The sequence below is a fragment of the Callithrix jacchus genome, chromosome 6 (genome assembly GCF_049354715.1).
Source record: "Callithrix jacchus isolate 240 chromosome 6, calJac240_pri, whole genome shotgun sequence".
NCBI lineage: Eukaryota > Metazoa > Chordata > Mammalia > Primates > Cebidae > Callithrix > Callithrix jacchus.
In genome coordinates this window covers 129,410,125-129,426,828 of record NC_133507.1, presented here as the reverse complement: position 1 = coordinate 129,426,828, position 16,704 = coordinate 129,410,125, and the positions used below count along the sequence as shown (strand labels likewise).

General features: G+C 40.3%; 1 protein-coding gene across 8 annotated transcripts in view; it reads left to right on the top strand.

The window, feature by feature from the left end:
* PLEKHM3 (pleckstrin homology domain containing M3) overlaps positions 1 to 16,704 on the top strand; it is a 242,470-nt gene that overhangs the window by 88,957 nt on the left and 136,809 nt on the right. For all 8 annotated transcript variants that reach the window (XM_078328319.1, XM_078328318.1, XM_035305489.3 and 5 more), the window contains exon 5: positions 10,124 to 10,317. In XM_078328319.1, coding sequence (XP_078184445.1) covers positions 10,124 to 10,317 — 194 coding nt within the window. The remainder of the gene's footprint in view (positions 1 to 10,123; positions 10,318 to 16,704) is intronic.

Here is a 16,704-nt window from a genome sequence, read left to right as displayed (position 1 = left end):
AGTGAAAAGGGAACACTTATACGCTGTTGGTGGGGATGTAAATTAGTGCTACCGTTATGGAAAACAGTATGGAGATTTCCCAAAAGCAGTAAAGTAGACCTATCAATCCAGCAATGTCATTATTGAGCTTCCACCCGAAGGAAAAGAAGTCATTATACTTAAAAGACACCTGCATGTGTATGTTTATTGCAATACAATTCACAATTGCAAAGATATGGAATCAATCTAATTGCCTATTAATGGATGGATAGATAAAGAAAATATGGTGTGTATACACACGCACACACATGCACACACATGCACACACACACACACACAAACACCATGGAATACTATTCAGCCATAAAAAAAGATGAAATAATGTCTTTTGCAGCAAGTTGGGTAGAACTGGAGGGCTTTATCCTAAGTGAAGTTATTCAAGAATGGAAAACCAAATACCACATTCTCACTTATACGTCAGAGCTAAGCTATGCATATGCAAAGGCATACAGAGTGAAAAAAAAAGAAAGTGAGGCAGTCCCAGCCCTGTGATCCATAGGCGCGTGGCACCTGCCAGCAGAATGCACACCGATTAGTGAAGCAAAAGCAGGAAAGGTGGCACTGAATGAGAAAAATGAAAAGGCAAGCATGGTTGATGAGGGCATGAAATAGAGGAGAAGATCCAAGTCTTGTTTGCAACGAGCTCTGAAGGCCACAGAAACCACCAATTTAGCCATCATCGACACTTAGTCTCTCTGTAAAGCAGGATCAAACTAGGTTTGATTTTGAGAGGATAGGTAGGTCATTGAAGATATTAGGTACACTTGCTTCATCCATGCTGCACATGAGGAAAATCTCCTTTGTCATACCACTTCTTCCCAAGTTCTTAGTGGACCAAGGAAGATTTTAAAGCAAAAATGGACCTAGTGGATTTTATCTGGATCATCTGTCACTGGCATTGAGTAACTACATTACATTTAGTCCGGTATCTGTCTTTGCTCAGTTATCAGGATTTAACTTAATTCTTCTAATTGTGAGGATCAATTCAGACCTATCCATTTCCAAGACCAGACATTGTTCTGTTAGATCTGCCTGCTATCCTTAATAACACGTACGTGACTGGCTTGAATATCCATTTACAAGAGTGAAAAAATGGTTTTGCAGGACAGAATGGAATCTGTCATCTTAAGCATTTCCTGGCCTGCCCTCTGGAGTATTAATAACCCTAATTATTTTTTTAAAGCAGGATTTCATCTATTTTCTGGTGTTATACTGAAGATTGAATTGAGCTTCAAGATTAGGAAGCAGCTAAACCCTATCCTCAATTTCTGTAGCCATTTTCTAATAAAATTCTCTTTGAAGATAACTTTTCCTGTCCCCTAATCAAAAATATCAAGCATAGCAAAGAGAAACTCAAACAACCCCAACTCTTGCAAATAATTCCCCTTAGTTTTGTTAAAAAAATTTTTTTTGTTTGTATCCTAGCTGGAATATTCATATTCCATTTAGCTAGGGGGTTTCCATGTTACATAAACCATTTCCTATCTCTGCATCTTGAGAGGTATTCAAGGCAAGCTCCACTGCCTTTGCAGAGCTGGAGAAAAGCTCACTGATGGGAAAAAAACCTCTTGATTAGAGTCATTTGCAGATTCTGAGAACGAATTGTAATGAAACTGCAGGTTTCCTAATTCCTCCTCCATTAACCCACAGTTACTGTTTTAAGAGGACTAAGAAGCATCAGAGAATTGATTTTATTATGATTTTGGCTATGAATATTTTATGATAGAGATGGGAATAAATATAGGAAGGAAATGTTTTACCAAAGCAATAAGTAGTTCTTTCACGGTGGTAAGAGTATAGATTTTTTTTTTCTCTAGAAAAAAAATTGATGTTTAGTCTCCAAATTTTTAGTAATGTGATTATATTACTTTTATAATTTTATAAATTTCAACTGTCATATTCTATTTAAGAAAATATGTGTTAAAAGTTAACTTTTTTTAATGTCTCAGAATCTTTTTTTTTTAAGACAGGGTATTGCTCTGTTACCCAGGCTGGAGGGCAGATGCATGATTGTAGCTCACTGCAGCCTTGAACTCTGGTGCTCAAGCATCCCTCTCATCCCAGCCTCCTGAGTAGTTGGGACTACAGGTGCATGCCACCACACCTGGCTAATTTTTAAATTATTTTTTGGTAGAGACAAGGTCTCACTATGTTGCCCAGGCTGGTCTCAAACTCCTTGCCTAATACAATCCTCCTGCCTCCGCCTCCCAAAGTGTTGGGATTATAGATGTCAGCCACTGTGCCTGAACCAGAATTATAAATGTAAATGATTGTTCTGTCCTGTGATGATAGATAACTTGAGGGTTAAATGTGGTAAGTGAGGCTGTTTTTCCCTAAATGCCTTACACTGCTATTTTTTTTTTTTTTTTTTGAGACAGAGTTTCGCTCTTGTTGCTCAGTCTGGAGGATAGTGGCGCAATCTCAGCTCACTGCAACCTCCGCCTCCTGGGTCCAAGTGATTCTTTTGCCTCCCTCCCAAGCAGGTGGGACTGCAGGTGCCTGCCACCACCCCCGGCTAATTTTTGTATTTTTAGTAGAGACAGGGTTTCACCATGTTGGCCAGGCTGGTCTCGAACTCCTGAGCTCAGGTAATCCATCTGCCTTGGCCTCATAAAGTGCTGGGATAACAGGCATGAGACACCACACCCAGCCTGCACTGCTATATTTGATTCATTCTTTTTCGAATATAGTATACTTTCAGCAAGTTCAAGTTTTAAAAAGTAAAAGGGGGCATGTGTACATACATAAATAATATTTTTACTCACCCCATTCTTCTCAGAGGCAACCAAAACACTTCTTTCTTGTGTATCTTTCCCAAGATATTTTATGTACATGTGTTTTTTATACAAAAATGACAATATAGTATATATCCTGTGCTTAGAGAGCTTTCCATTTAGATAATAAAACTCTTCCTTGCACTTTTAAAAATATTTCATTATGAATTTTACACACATACACACACACACATACACACTAACTAGTTCTTTTTTTGATTTGTCCAGTTTTTTGCTATAATAGACAGTAAGTCAGTGAATATCTACATAATATTGAATCTAAATGTTTTGCATTGATGAGTAAAACTGTAGATGTAGGTATGTACATTCCTAGATGTAGGTATGTCCATTGTTCATGAGTCTGATGGATAGTGCCAAGTTGCCCTCAATCAGGGTTGTATGCTGTTTGTTTTCACCTTGGAGCTTCCTGTAGCTGCCTCTCTTCCCTTGGTGCCAGGATGTCAGCTGTCACTTCTGTTGTCTCTGTGCTGCCTCTAGCTATCTTTTCTTCTTTGTTGACTCTAAATATGTTATGAACTTAGAAACAAATAACCAAGCTGTAGGAATTATGTCTAAAGCAAGAGTGTATGGTTCAGAATATGGCCAGAGCATTATATATTACTCATTCATTTGTTTAGCAAGTATTTATTGGATATTTATTGTGCTTGCTGTTCTAGGCACTGGGGACATAGTTTCTGCCCTCATGGATGCTCTTATTCTAGTGAAAGGAGAAAGACAGTAGAAAAAAAATACACAAATAGACTGGGCATGGTGGCTCATGCCTATAATCCCAGTGGTTTTGGAGGCTGAAGCAGAAGGATCTGCTTGAGACCAGGGGTTCAAGACCAGTTTGGGCAGCATAGAAAGACCCCCATCTCTACAAAAAATTTAAAAATTAGCCAGGCATGGTGGCATGCACCTGCAGTCTTACCTAGCTACTTGAGAGGCTGAGGTGGGGGGGATACCTTAAGCCCAGAAGTTCAAAGTTACAGTGAACTATGATTATGCCACTGCATTCCAGCCAGCCTTGACAACAGAGCAAAGCCTTGTCTCTAAAATAAAATAAAATGCACAAATAAGTAACTTTTTAATAAATTAAATGTTACTGAACTTCAGTTTTATTTTAAAGTTAAAATCAAATGGGAGCCTACATGTTAGTGTCCTGCTTAATTACATTATAGGTTAGTCTTCATTTGTAGACTCTTGCTTTAAGATGGAGAAGGGGCAGGGGTAAACTATTTTATGGAGTGATAAGCTGACAGAGTACGGTAACATTATTAAAAAAATAAGAATTGTGAATATAAACAATGCTAAAAAGCGCAGAGCAGAGTGTCCAGGGATCTGAGTTCTGGCTCTAATTCTACCGTGACAGACCACAAATAATTTAGTTATGCTCTTTGTACTCAATTTTCTCTTCTATTAAATACAGGCAATGGATTAGTTCAGTGTTTCTCAAATTGTGTTCCATGGAGCATTACCAGAGTCTTTCGTGGTAGTAAAAGGAGGGCCACAGCTAGGTCAGCTTTATGGGAAATGGAAAAGCACCCCTCCAGGAGAACACAGCTCAGCAAACTCACAGCTTAGCAAGAGGCTGCAGCAAGGTAGAGAAAGATGCCGTTTCTTGTCGTTCGTGAGTGGTGATCCAGGCTGGAGCTCGTCTTCTGCATTCCCACTGCCCATACATCCTATGTAGCACTAAACAGCTGCCCTGTCTGTAGTCAAATGGCTTTGAGAAGTGGCTGAGTTAAGCAGGCTTTCTTCGGTACGAGATGTCTCAGGGTTTTTTGTTTTTTTTTTAATGGAGTCTCACTGTGTCACCCAGGTTGGAGTGCAGTGGTGCAATCTCAGCTCACTGCAACCTTCTCCTCCTAGGTTAAAGCGATTCTTCTGCCTTAGCCTCCCGAGTAGCTGGGACCACACGCGCGTGCCACCACACCTGGCTAATTTCTTGTATTTTTAGTAGAGACTGGGTTTCACCATGTTAGCCAGGATGGTCTCGATCTCCTGACCTCATGATCCGCCCGCCTCGGCCTCCCAAAGTGCTGGGATAACAGGCATGAGCCACTGTGTCCGGCCGATGTCTCAGTTTTAATATGCAAACATGCTGTACTTTGAATCTCCAAGAAAAGAAAGTAGTGTGTGGCATATATCTTATTGGACCTCAGGAAATCTTTTTTGTGGGACTAGTGTTCCTTCTAACACAGGTTGAGAAAAAGGATTATCTTTATTAGTCCTTGTTATTCTATGATTATGTTCCCTGATGTTTCATTCTGATACATTTTCCTCCTTTTTATAAAAATAAAGTCCTCACTACCACCACCATAATTCCATGTCATCTCCAAATTGCTATCTATGGTAAAAAATTCCCTTTGCCCCATTACTTAATTGCCAGGGGCTATTTTTGTGGGGGAGCATACCAGAACACTCTCTCTCACGATTACGCAAACCTGAACAACATTCAAGAACTTTGTTTTTGAGAGGCGGCTGTCACCAGCATAACAAGAGTCATATTATGTTCGAATCTATACTGATGACACAATGTCCAAATCAAATGAAATATGTGTTTACTTATAAATGTATGTATGTAAATAGCAGATCTGCTTATTATTAGTGATTTTACCATTTCCTCCACCTCCCCCTGAGTGTGAGGTAGGGGCGGAGGCCTGTTTCCTCTTGGATTCCTCCTTCTCATCTCTCTTGAATCATGTAGACTGCAGGGTTGTGAAGAAAGAGTCAGTTCACAAACTGCAGCACAATCACAGTCACAGAGTTGAGTTCTTATAACTTCAACTATTCTGTTTTTAAGCTACAAGAGCTATGAAAAGAAATTCATTCATGTGAATAGAATGAATATCATTAATAAATAGTATTTGGTAAAATACTAATAGTAATACTAATGTGAATGGAGTGGTATCATGGAAAAAAGTTCCAGCCCAAACCATTCATTTTTAAAAACAGCGTTTTGAGCTCATCCATCTGTACCCAACTATGAGCTGACCTTTTCTTTACATCAGAAATGGCACTCAGGCTTTTTGTGTTTTTCTTTTTGAGACGGAGTCTCGCTCTGTCGCCCAGCCTGGAGTGCAATGGCACAATCTCGACTTACTGTAGCCTCTGCCTCCTGGGTTCAAGCAATTCTCCTGCCTCAGCCTCTCGAGTAGCTGGGATTACAGGCATGTGCCATTCTGCCTGCTAATTTTTTGTATTTTTTAGTAGAGATGGGGTTTCACCATGCTGGGCAGGCTGGTCTCGAACTCCTGACCTTGTGATCCATCTGCCTCAGATTCCCAAAGTGCTGGGATTATAGGCGTGAGCCACCGCGCCTGGCCCTTTTTAAGTTTTTCGTAATTTGGCTGGCAAAAAGTAGGACAGTAGCTCTTAGCTCTTAGTTAGAACATAGTCAATGTTTACATATAATTCATGTAATATTTATATTAACAAAAAAATTAAGTTTCTCTCACATAAACTTCATCACCTAAGACTATCATTGGCTTTTGTTCCTAAGTGACTTTTTTTTTTAACATTGTCTTTTTTAATTAGAGTTGAGTTTGAGAGTACAATCCTCATACCAGTATAGAGGGTCATTTAGAACTTAGGAAATCGCCAGGCACAGTGTGGCTCACGCCTGTAATCCCAGCATTTTGGGAGGCTGAGGCTGGTGGATTACCTGAGGTTGGGAGTTCCAGACCAGGCTGACTAACATGGAGAAACCCTACCTCTAAAAAAAATAATAATAAAATAAAAAATAATGATAATTTAAAAATAAATTTAAAAAGAACTTAGGAAATCAGTGGGGATACAAGGCTCTCTTTTGCAAATATAATATCCCATACCAAATTTGGAGTTCTCTCAAAAAATCCCTCACCAATTGTTAGTAGTGGCTGATTCTCAAAAACAAGCGTATGTGCTCAGCCTTGCTGACAAAAATGGCTGAATGTGGTGGGCATTTGTTCATGTATACAGGCAGCAGCCATAGCGATGCGCACTGTATGCCTACTGCTAGAAATAGCTGGTGAAGGCAGCACCTTTGACATTATTGAAACTAGCTCTGTTTTTGTTTTTTGTAATTTCAGTTTATGAATACTGATATCAGTGGCTGCTGTTCTATTTATCTCACTGCTTTTACTTTCTCTGTAAAAGATTTTTTTCTTCCTTTCGGGCTTAAGTACCACCCTCTGTCCCTCTGTTCACCTACTAAAAGGTAGCATTGTTAACCTAATTCAGCAGGGCTCTGACTCCTTATAAACACTGCTCAATAGAGCCAGAAAGACTAATTGAATTGTACAATACATCATTTTTTAGCAACAGTTTCAAGTGGGTTGTACTTCATTTCCCAAAACACCATCAGTCTTTTCCTCATTTTAAGATATTTAAATATAGCAAATATTTAATCATGATAAATAAAATATTTAAACCCAATTCTTTCTTTCCCTACTGAACTGTGGGCTTTTATACCTAAAAACAGGGCCATGCTTGTTTTATTCTCCACTGAATGTCTAATGCCTGCTACTGTATCTGGCATGTATTTGTGTCTATTAATATATGCCTCAGAAATAAAAGTGAGGATTATTTAGCTCTGTCACCTTGGAATACCTGTTATTGCCAATCTGGTTAAATAGTTGAAGATATTGGCTAATTTTAGGTACCTCTTTGTGACCTGGATTTTCAGAGACTGTAAACTTCTCTAACTCTATAACTCTAATTCTTCAGGATGCTATAGGATCACACAACACAAGGTACCTCAAAAATAATTGCTTATAAGGAAAACAATTAGACTTTTATTTTTAAATGATGTATTTTTTTCCATTCCTATAAAGAACATAAACTTTGGTATAAGCTTTACAATATAAGAAAATGATCATATTGGATTTTATGTCTATGTATAAGAAATGTATAACCAACATATAATTGCCATACATTTAATTATCACATGTACATATTGAGGGGTTTTTATGTTTGTATCTGCCTGTTGTACTCTCCTCTGTCCTGCATTTGTTCGCCAAGTGACTCAGTTTATCTTCTACACCCAGATCCATTGACACCTGCTTTGCCAGCCCTCTCCCCAGCAGGCTCCCAACCCTCTCTCCACTAGGAGAGTTGATTTCTTCCTCCTCTAAGCTACCAGTGGGCCCCATCCATACTTTATCCCTCTTTTGTAGCTGATGACAGGCTGCACACTACATGTCATGTGTGGTTTTGTTTTAAGTATTTGTCTCATGCTAAGCAGTGTGTCACTTGAAGGTAGGAACTATATCCTATATATCTTTATTAATATACTTCTAGCTTAGTATATGAAACATAGATTTTTAATTATTTTTTTAATAAGCAAAGTTTTTTGTTTGTTTGTTTTACTGTTGAAATCTAACCTTGCTCCTAGAGAGGTTTTAAAGGAAACGTTTTAGAGAGGTTTCACCTTCCATAAATAGAAACTGAGCCAACTTTCTATGTATTAGTAGCCAATCTACATCTCAGTATCAGTGATTGGTATGTAGAGATTCCAAAAAATTACCCTCACATTATGCATTATGTTAGCCATTCCCTCTGTATCTCTGAGATACTGTGTTTCCATTTCCTATTTATTTCTACTGATGACAATGATATTATAAAATGAACTTTCAGGGCAGGCATGGTGGCTCACACCTGTAATTCCAGCACTTTTGGAGGCTGAGGTGGGCAGATCACCTGAGGTCAGGAGTTCAAGACCAGCCTGATCAACATGGAGAAACCCTGTCTCTACTAAAAATACAAAATTAGCCGGGCATGGTGGTGCATGCCTGTAATCCCAGCTACCCGGGAGGCTGAGGCAGGAGAACTACTTGAACCCAGGAGGTGGAGGTTGCAGCGACCTGAGATTGCGCCATGGTACTCCAGCCTGGGAAACTAGGGTGAAACTCTATCTCAAATAATAATAATAATATAATGAAATAAAATAAACTCTCATAGTCTTGTGGATACAGAGTTGGATGGAAATATTGGCTGGAGTCAGCCCAAGTTCAAAGTTGTAGTAAGAGCAACTTTTTTCTGTTCATTGAAGCAGTGTATTTGAGCTGGTTTGCTATTCAGTTAGATTATTCTGCAAATAATATCCTTTTGAATTTTGTAATATGTACATGATTTACCTTTTTTTTTTTTTTTTTGAGATGGAGTCTCACTCTGTCACCCAGGCTGGAGTGCAGTGGCATGATTTCAGCTCACTGCAACCTCCACCTTCTGGGTTCAAGCAATTCTTCTGCCTCAGCCTCCCCAGTAGCTGGGATTACAGGCATCTGCCACCACGCCTGGCTAATTTCTGTATTTTTAGTAGAGATGGGGTTTCGCCATGTTGTCCAGGCTGGTCTTATGCTTCTGACCTCGAGTGATCTTCCCACCTCGGCCTCCCAAAGTGTTGTGGTTACAGGCATGATCTACCACACTTGGCCTTGATTTACCTATTTTTTTAAAGTGGCTACTTTTTAAAAAGTGTTATGGAATATTCATCCTTATATATGCACATATGAATTTATATTGTTTTTAAAAAATAGGTATTTGTGTTAGGACAGTCTTCTTTGCCGGGCACCGTTGCTCACGCCTGTAATCCCAGCACTTTGGGAGGCCGAGGGGGGCGGATCACGAGGTCAAGAGATGGAGACCATCCTGGCCAACATGGTGAAACTCCATCTCTACGAAAAATACAAAAAATTTAGCCAGGCATGGTGGTACACTCCTGTGGTCCCAGCTACTCAGGAGACTGAGGAGGAAGAATCCCTTGAACCCAGGAGGCAGAGGTTGTAGTGAGCCAAGATTGTGCCACCGCACTCCAGCCTGGTGACAGAGCAAGACTCCATTTCAATTAAAAAAAAACAAAACAGTCTTCTTAATTAATCCTTTTTTTATTTTGAAATAATCATGGATTTACAGGAAATTGCATAGACAATTCAGAGAGGTTTTGTGTACCTTTTACACATATTCCTCCCTTGGCTACATCTTAGGCAATTAAGGTAATATCAAAAACAAAAACAGCAAATTGGCATTGATATAATCGGTCAGTATAATGGCACCATTCTTTGCCATTCTATCCCATTTCCAGTAATCACCACTGCAATCAAGATACAGAATTAATAAATTCCTTCCTAGCTTAAATTCATTCCTAGTTGAATGTCTGGAAGAGAGAGAAACCAAAATTTACATTTAATTCAACTACAGACTTTTTCATTTGGCTGTGTTTAGAAAATAATCGTGTTCTTTTGATAGTTCAGCTATGGTTCCTAGTTTGAGCAGGTGTGGAGAGCCGGGTACTTCGCCAGGACTGACTGACCACACTTGTTTCGTAGGTGTCGAAGCAGGCCAAGGAGTTTCTGGAGTACGTGTACGAGGAGCCGCTCATCGACATCCAGCAGGAGAACGCCATGCTGTACCACCACGCAGAGCCACTGGCTGCTGTGCTGCGGCTGCGGCAGCGGCTGAAATCGCTCCGAGCCTATTTGTTCAGCTGCCGGGCCGCAGTGGCAGAGGATCTTCGCCGCAGGTAAGAGTCATAAATGTCAGACGGCTCCCGTTTGTTTTTCTTTCCGCCCCTGGAGGGTGGTTAGATGATCTCCAAAGGGCCTTTCCAGACTGCCTCTAATTCTGTGGCTCTTCCTCCGCCTTTCCACTGACAGTCTCTCTCTGGGCTCATCTTTTACTTTTTTTACTCCAAGGTTCGCCATTTGTTTGAGCCAAGCAAAATGAAAATAACATTCACCATTACTGAAGGCTTTCACCCATGGATCGAGTGCCCAGGATGGTGAACACTTCTCTTAGCAATATGTTAATTTGAGATAATAATCATGGGAGTATCTATATTGGTCACTTATGTAGTATTTTATACTTTTCCCAATTTCAATTCCTGTTTCTCATCAGCAAAAAATAAGCAGGTTTAAAATAGTTCATAACTAAAAAACACACATTTTCAGCGTGAAATAAGTAAATGGTTATTCAAATTTTATTTTATATATGTATTATTATTATTTTTAAAGAATAGAGGCCAAGTCTTATTCTGTTGCCCAGCTGGTCTTAAAATCCTGGACTCACGCCTCCTGCCTCAGCCTCCCAAAGTGTTGGGATTACAGACATGAGCCACCGTGTGGGCCTCAAATCTTATTTTCCATACAGAAACAAATACCCAAAATTGGTCAGTGATGCAGGCAGTAGAGCTATAATTAAAATGCGCAGGCCCAGGATTTTGCCGTTTAGCTTACTGTCAGCGCAGGCTGCTTTCCCGTAGCTTAGTTAGCTCATAGTTCATAGAACACCAAGTCCAAAGCAGGCTCGGATCCTTAAGGTTGAGACTAAAACATGCCTGCTCTCATAACATTCCATTTTTACACACAGATTTTATAGGCATTTAAAGTCTCACCCTTGGCATATACCAACTAGCTTATACTTGAAATAATTGTTTATGGTATTCATAAGTCTCAAAAAATACCTTTTCGTTTTTGTGTTTTAATAGAAATGACCAGCAGCATACATTAGTCGTGTTAAATGGTTTTGGAGATAAGTCTACCTGCATAAGAACCTTTAGAAAATATTGAAGTGATAGAATTTGCAATTTGGGATCCAATTAGATCCAAAGAAACTGACATAACCCCAGGGATCTAAAACGAACTAAATCTAGATAGTGAAGGTTATATAATATCTAGACAAGCTCTCATAAAATGGTAATGAAAAGACAGCTGCCATAAAGCAAAATACTTCTCAGTGGTAGTCACCTAGTTGTTTTTCAGAAAGCACCAGAAAGTGGTCAGGATTTATTCTTCTAAAGTCTAGGAAGAGCTTAATTTTAAAAGATCAGGGCTTTCCTTGGAAGGCAGTAGAATTATACATCTCAAACTAAATTTACCAACTAAACCAGATACAAGATTTTTAATGTTCAAAGTATGTTCTGTTATTTTCAGTACCTTTTGGCATTGCCCAGAGCTTATTTTTCTTGTGCCTGTATTTCTAGACAATATTAAAATCTCTACATGGGAATCGTGGTAGATACCTTTATAGTATAATGTTTTGCTTTGCTTAAAATATGCCAAATCAGAGCACACATTTAGAAATTAAATAGAAGGTCCTCTCCTCATATGGATGACTAAGAATCCCTACTCTATTCCAGCAGTCTGGTGGTTTACCACCATGTACTGTGCCTTATGGCCAGACCACCAGGAAAGAAATGGGAATCCTAGAAACAAGGCACTCCCAAAGCTATGAGAATGAAGAGAGCATGTTCCCCCTTAATTCTCTCATTTCCCTTCATTTTTCTTTCCTGGACTTGTTCGTAACCATTATAAAATATAATGCCTGGCACAAGGTAGCTATCAGTAAGTATTTAATGGATAGGTGGAGGGAGGGATGGATGTATAGTAATTGTCACTTTAGACCACTGAGCAAAGACTAGTAGCCCAACTTTGAGGGGGGAATCATCTTCAGAGTCTTCTTTTTCTTAACCTCCCTGTTTTTCACTTAGCATAATATCTTACCCATCCAAAACACTCAAAAATAGTTGTTGAATGAATAAGCATATGAATGAAAGAGCAGTCAAATCAGTTCAAAAACTTTAGATGATTCTGTTTCTGAAATAACTCTCAAATCTTTCCTCTCCTTTTCACTGCCTTTTTTTTTTTTTTTAATAGAGACGGGGTTTCTCCATGTTGGTCAGGCTGGTTTCAAACTCCCAACCTCAGGTGATCCTCCCACCTCAGCCTCCCAAAGTGCTGGGATTACAGGCGTGAGCCACTGCACCCAGCCTCCTTTTCACTTCTAATATACTATCCTGATTGAGAATCTCAAGGCTATTGCGGTGTCCTTCTTCTGATTAGTCTAACATTTCTTTTCTCTTCAATCCAACCTTTGCATTAGATAAATTATTTAAAATGGAAGTATAGAATTCAAGATCTGCCCAAGTCTAGCCCAGTATATTTTTATACTCTCAAATACCCTGTACTTTAGGCAAAAATTATTACTTTGCTCGCAAGGCATTCTCTTGTAGGAATTAAATGAGTTCACACAACTGAAGTGCTTAAACCAGTGCTTGGACATAGTAAGCATGCAACAAATGCTATTATTGTTGTTATCACTTTCTTATCCTGGACTGTTCTTGTATCTGACTTTAAAAGTATTTGATAAAATATTCCACCTAAAAGCTACTCCCTGTTATTCTCTCTCCTAGAATTAATCCTCTTCTCCTGCTGCTATGTCAAAAAAGGAGTGAGCAAGGGAGAGTGGGATGGAAAGCTAGCTGGGCCCAGGCCTGCAGTTTCTGCTTATACATGCACACTTCTCCATGTGATTGTTTTGTAAAATGGGTGGAGCACTCTCCCTGCAAACCAACAATGAGACATTGATTCCTACAGAAGCTGAGGAAGCACTGTTTTATTTTAAATTTTGTTATTTTGGATTTCCTCTCCTTGTATGTTGTTCAAATATTGTTTAGGGTTACCATTTCTCTCCAGCCTGAGGCAAAGAAAAGTGTGCTAGTAACAAGTATTACTTCTATGGCTTTTGAGGGAGGGGTAATTTGAGGGGGCTGGTCTTGAATTTTTTCAAATCTTTTTTATTAAAAAATTTAATTAAAATGTCATTTTAAAAAATTGTTTTCCTAGCCAGTAAATAACCAGGGATGATTTATTTTGAAATATGACTATTTAGTGAAATAATCTCCAAGAGTTTTGCTGAAGTGTGCATACTTCCTGAAGCCAGCTTACACGCCTTTTTTTTTTGAGAAGGAATTTCGCTCTGTCACCCAGGCTGGAATGCAGTGGCATGATCTCGGCTCACTGCAACCCCCAACTCCCAGGTTCCAGCAATTCTCCTGCCTCAGCCTCCTGGGTAGCTGGCATTACAGGCACATGCCACCATACCTGGCTAATTTTTGTATTTTTAGTAAAGACAGGGTTTTGCCATGTTGGCCAGGCTAGTCTTGAACTCCTGACCTCAGATGACCCACCTGCCTTGGCTTTCCAAAGTGCTAAGATTACAGGTGTCAGCCACCATACCTGGCCAGCCACACTTTTTTTTTTTTTTTGAGACAGAGTCTTGCTCTGTCGCCTAGGCTGGAGTGCAGTGGTATGATCTTGGCTCACTGCAATCTCTGCCTCCCAGGTTCCAGCAATTCTCCTGCCTCAGCCTCCTGGGTAGCTGGCATTATAGGCATGCACCACCACACCCAGCTAATTTTTGTATTTTTAGTAGAGATGGGGTATCTCCACATTGCCCAGGCTGAATCTGACTTCTTAAAAACAAAGTTAGTCACCAGTGCCTTTATATGTGATGAGTTTATCGAAAAATCAATATTTAACACTCCCTTTGTTTTACCTGCGGGGGCGGCAAAGAAAACCTCCCTCATCTAAAGTGGGGGAGTTTAAACAGTGAGGGGAACTTGCTGGACTTAACTAATCTTCTATATCCCTGATAGAAATTAAAAGAGGGAAGAGTTGATGGGGAACCAAAAAAAGCAAGAGAATCCAGTTCTTATCTAGTAGTAAAAGGCATCTCTTCCTGCCTGGTTTTTACCTCGATGTGAGAGTGCTCATTAATCTCCAGCAAGTAGGCCCAACATGCCGAAGACCTGTCAGCACCATATAAACAGAATAAAGCAAACTGTTAATATTGCTGTCGTGAGAAAACTGAAAACAGACTGATTAATTGTATTGGCGCTCGACCGCCAGGGAGCCAGCTTTGGCCATCGCCTTATTAGGGAAGTCACAGTTTGCTTTTAGGCCTTTCATTATGATGGCTGTCCGGTTTTCATCCTCACTGTTTTTGTTATTGTTGTTAAATGAATGCCTTGTTCTTGAACCCATACTGCACATCTTGACTGGCAGGGGTGATTAGTTTAGAAAAAGTCAGTGTCCTCCCTGAAGCCTTAATGTTTACAGTGCTGACAATTCACTGTTTCTGAGGACTCCCAGGTGGCGGCCCTGCTGAATTAGTTCAAGATCTAGTTAACTTTTCATGAGAAGCATTATTTACAGTGTCTACACATGAAGGTGCATTAGGAACTCTGTGGAAAATCTGGGCATACATGGCAATGTCAGGACACATCCGGATCGGCAGCTGTTAGGGAAATTTCTGGGAGGGACGTTAAGAATTGCTAGTAGGAGCGTCAGCTCTTGCTGAACACAGAAACAGCAGGATGTGTCACAAACAGGCACAGCAGAATGTGTCGCCTCAAGGCCAAATTTGGCCAGCAGACATGTTTTGTTTGGCCTTACAGGGATGGGCCCAGTAAGTTATGAAATTGTGAAATAGTTGCCAACATTTAAAAAAAATCAGGAGTTTTCATGCACACACAAAGTGAAGCGTTCTGGTTTCTCTTGGGAAATGAGTTCTGATGACCCAGAGCTTCCCTCATTCTGTGTAGCAGAGATTAGCTTTAGACACTGGAGGCTCCACTTTGCCATAACCTCTTCTGCTCTATTTGTCTCCCCAAACCCAGTGTCACTTGGTATATAACATATTGCTGCCCTGTTTTTCTCATCTCTAGCCCATTTAATTCATTTATGATAGTTCCCTGGGCCTAGGCATTTAAGGTTTTAACTCCAAAGCCATGTAATTTAATATTAAGACTTGAGTTTGCGGATGTCTCAGATACTAGATCCATACCTCGGTCAGGAAGTCCATCTCAAAGGATGCCGAACGTCTAGATTTGCTTCTCTCAAAAGACAAACATGAAGAGGCTTGTAGAACTAGAAGAAAGAACAGCAGTTGAACTTCAAAGTTCCTCAGAAGATGGGTGGAGGTGTCCTAGGGCTTGGGCTAGACCAACACGCCCCACAGGCCGCTGTGGTGCAGTGATTTGAGGGAGAGACCATTACCTGCAGCAGCAGCCTCACCACAAAGCCAAAGCTCTGAGCTGGGTTACCAAGCCCAGGTGGAGCAAACTGAGAAAAAATAATAAAGTGAGGACACAAATGGAGGCAGTTTATTATAAACTCTGAGTTAAGTTGGACGGCCTGAGCTCAGAGCTCACTGCTATCTCTGATAGCTCTCAGAGCCAGTTTTCTCAGCTGGAGGTAATACCACCTCACAAGGAAAGTGTGAGAATTCAGGGAGTAATGCCCAGAACACAGTAAGCTCTCAGGAAATGTTAACTATTCTTTTGTTTTATTTTTATTTATTTATTTATTGTTGAGCCAGAGTCTTACTCTGTCTGCCAGACGGGAGTGCAGTGGCACGATCTCTGCTCACTACAACCTCCATTTCCCAGGCTCAAGCAATTCTCCTTGCCTCAGCCTCATGAGTAGCTGGGATTATGGGCATGTCTACCACACCCAGCTAATTTTTGTATTTTTAGTAGAAACAGGGTTTCACCCTGTTGGCCAGGCAGGTCTTGAACTATTGACCTCACATAATCCGCCCGCCTCCGCCTCCCAAAGTGCTGGGATTACAGGCGTGAGCCACCACGCCCGGCCTTAACTTTTATTTTAAGCAGATCACAATTCAGGAGGAGTTAGGAGGTGAACAGGAGAGAAGAGGCAAAAGGAAGATGAGCCTGGAGGCATTGAAGAGGCTAGGATTCAGGGAATTGCCACAACTTTCTGTGTAGAGCACACAGCATAAGTAGAAGTTATGAGATTCGGACTCTGGCCCGTCAGTAGTGATCCAGCAGGATCCTTCAGGGACCATAACCTTAATTCCCACTCCTGTTTCTAGCATATTTAATTAATGTCATACTCTCTAATTTTTTCACCTGTCCTCTGGCTTTAAAAAACAAAACAAAACCCACAAAAAAACGCTCCTCTGTTCATACTACCACTTAAGATCCCATCTTAAGCATTCCTTTTACTGTCAAAATTCTCAGAACTGCTTGGCACAGTGGTCACACCTGTAATCCCAGCACTTTGGGAGGCTGAGGTGGGTGGATCACCTGAGGTTAGGAGTTCAAGAC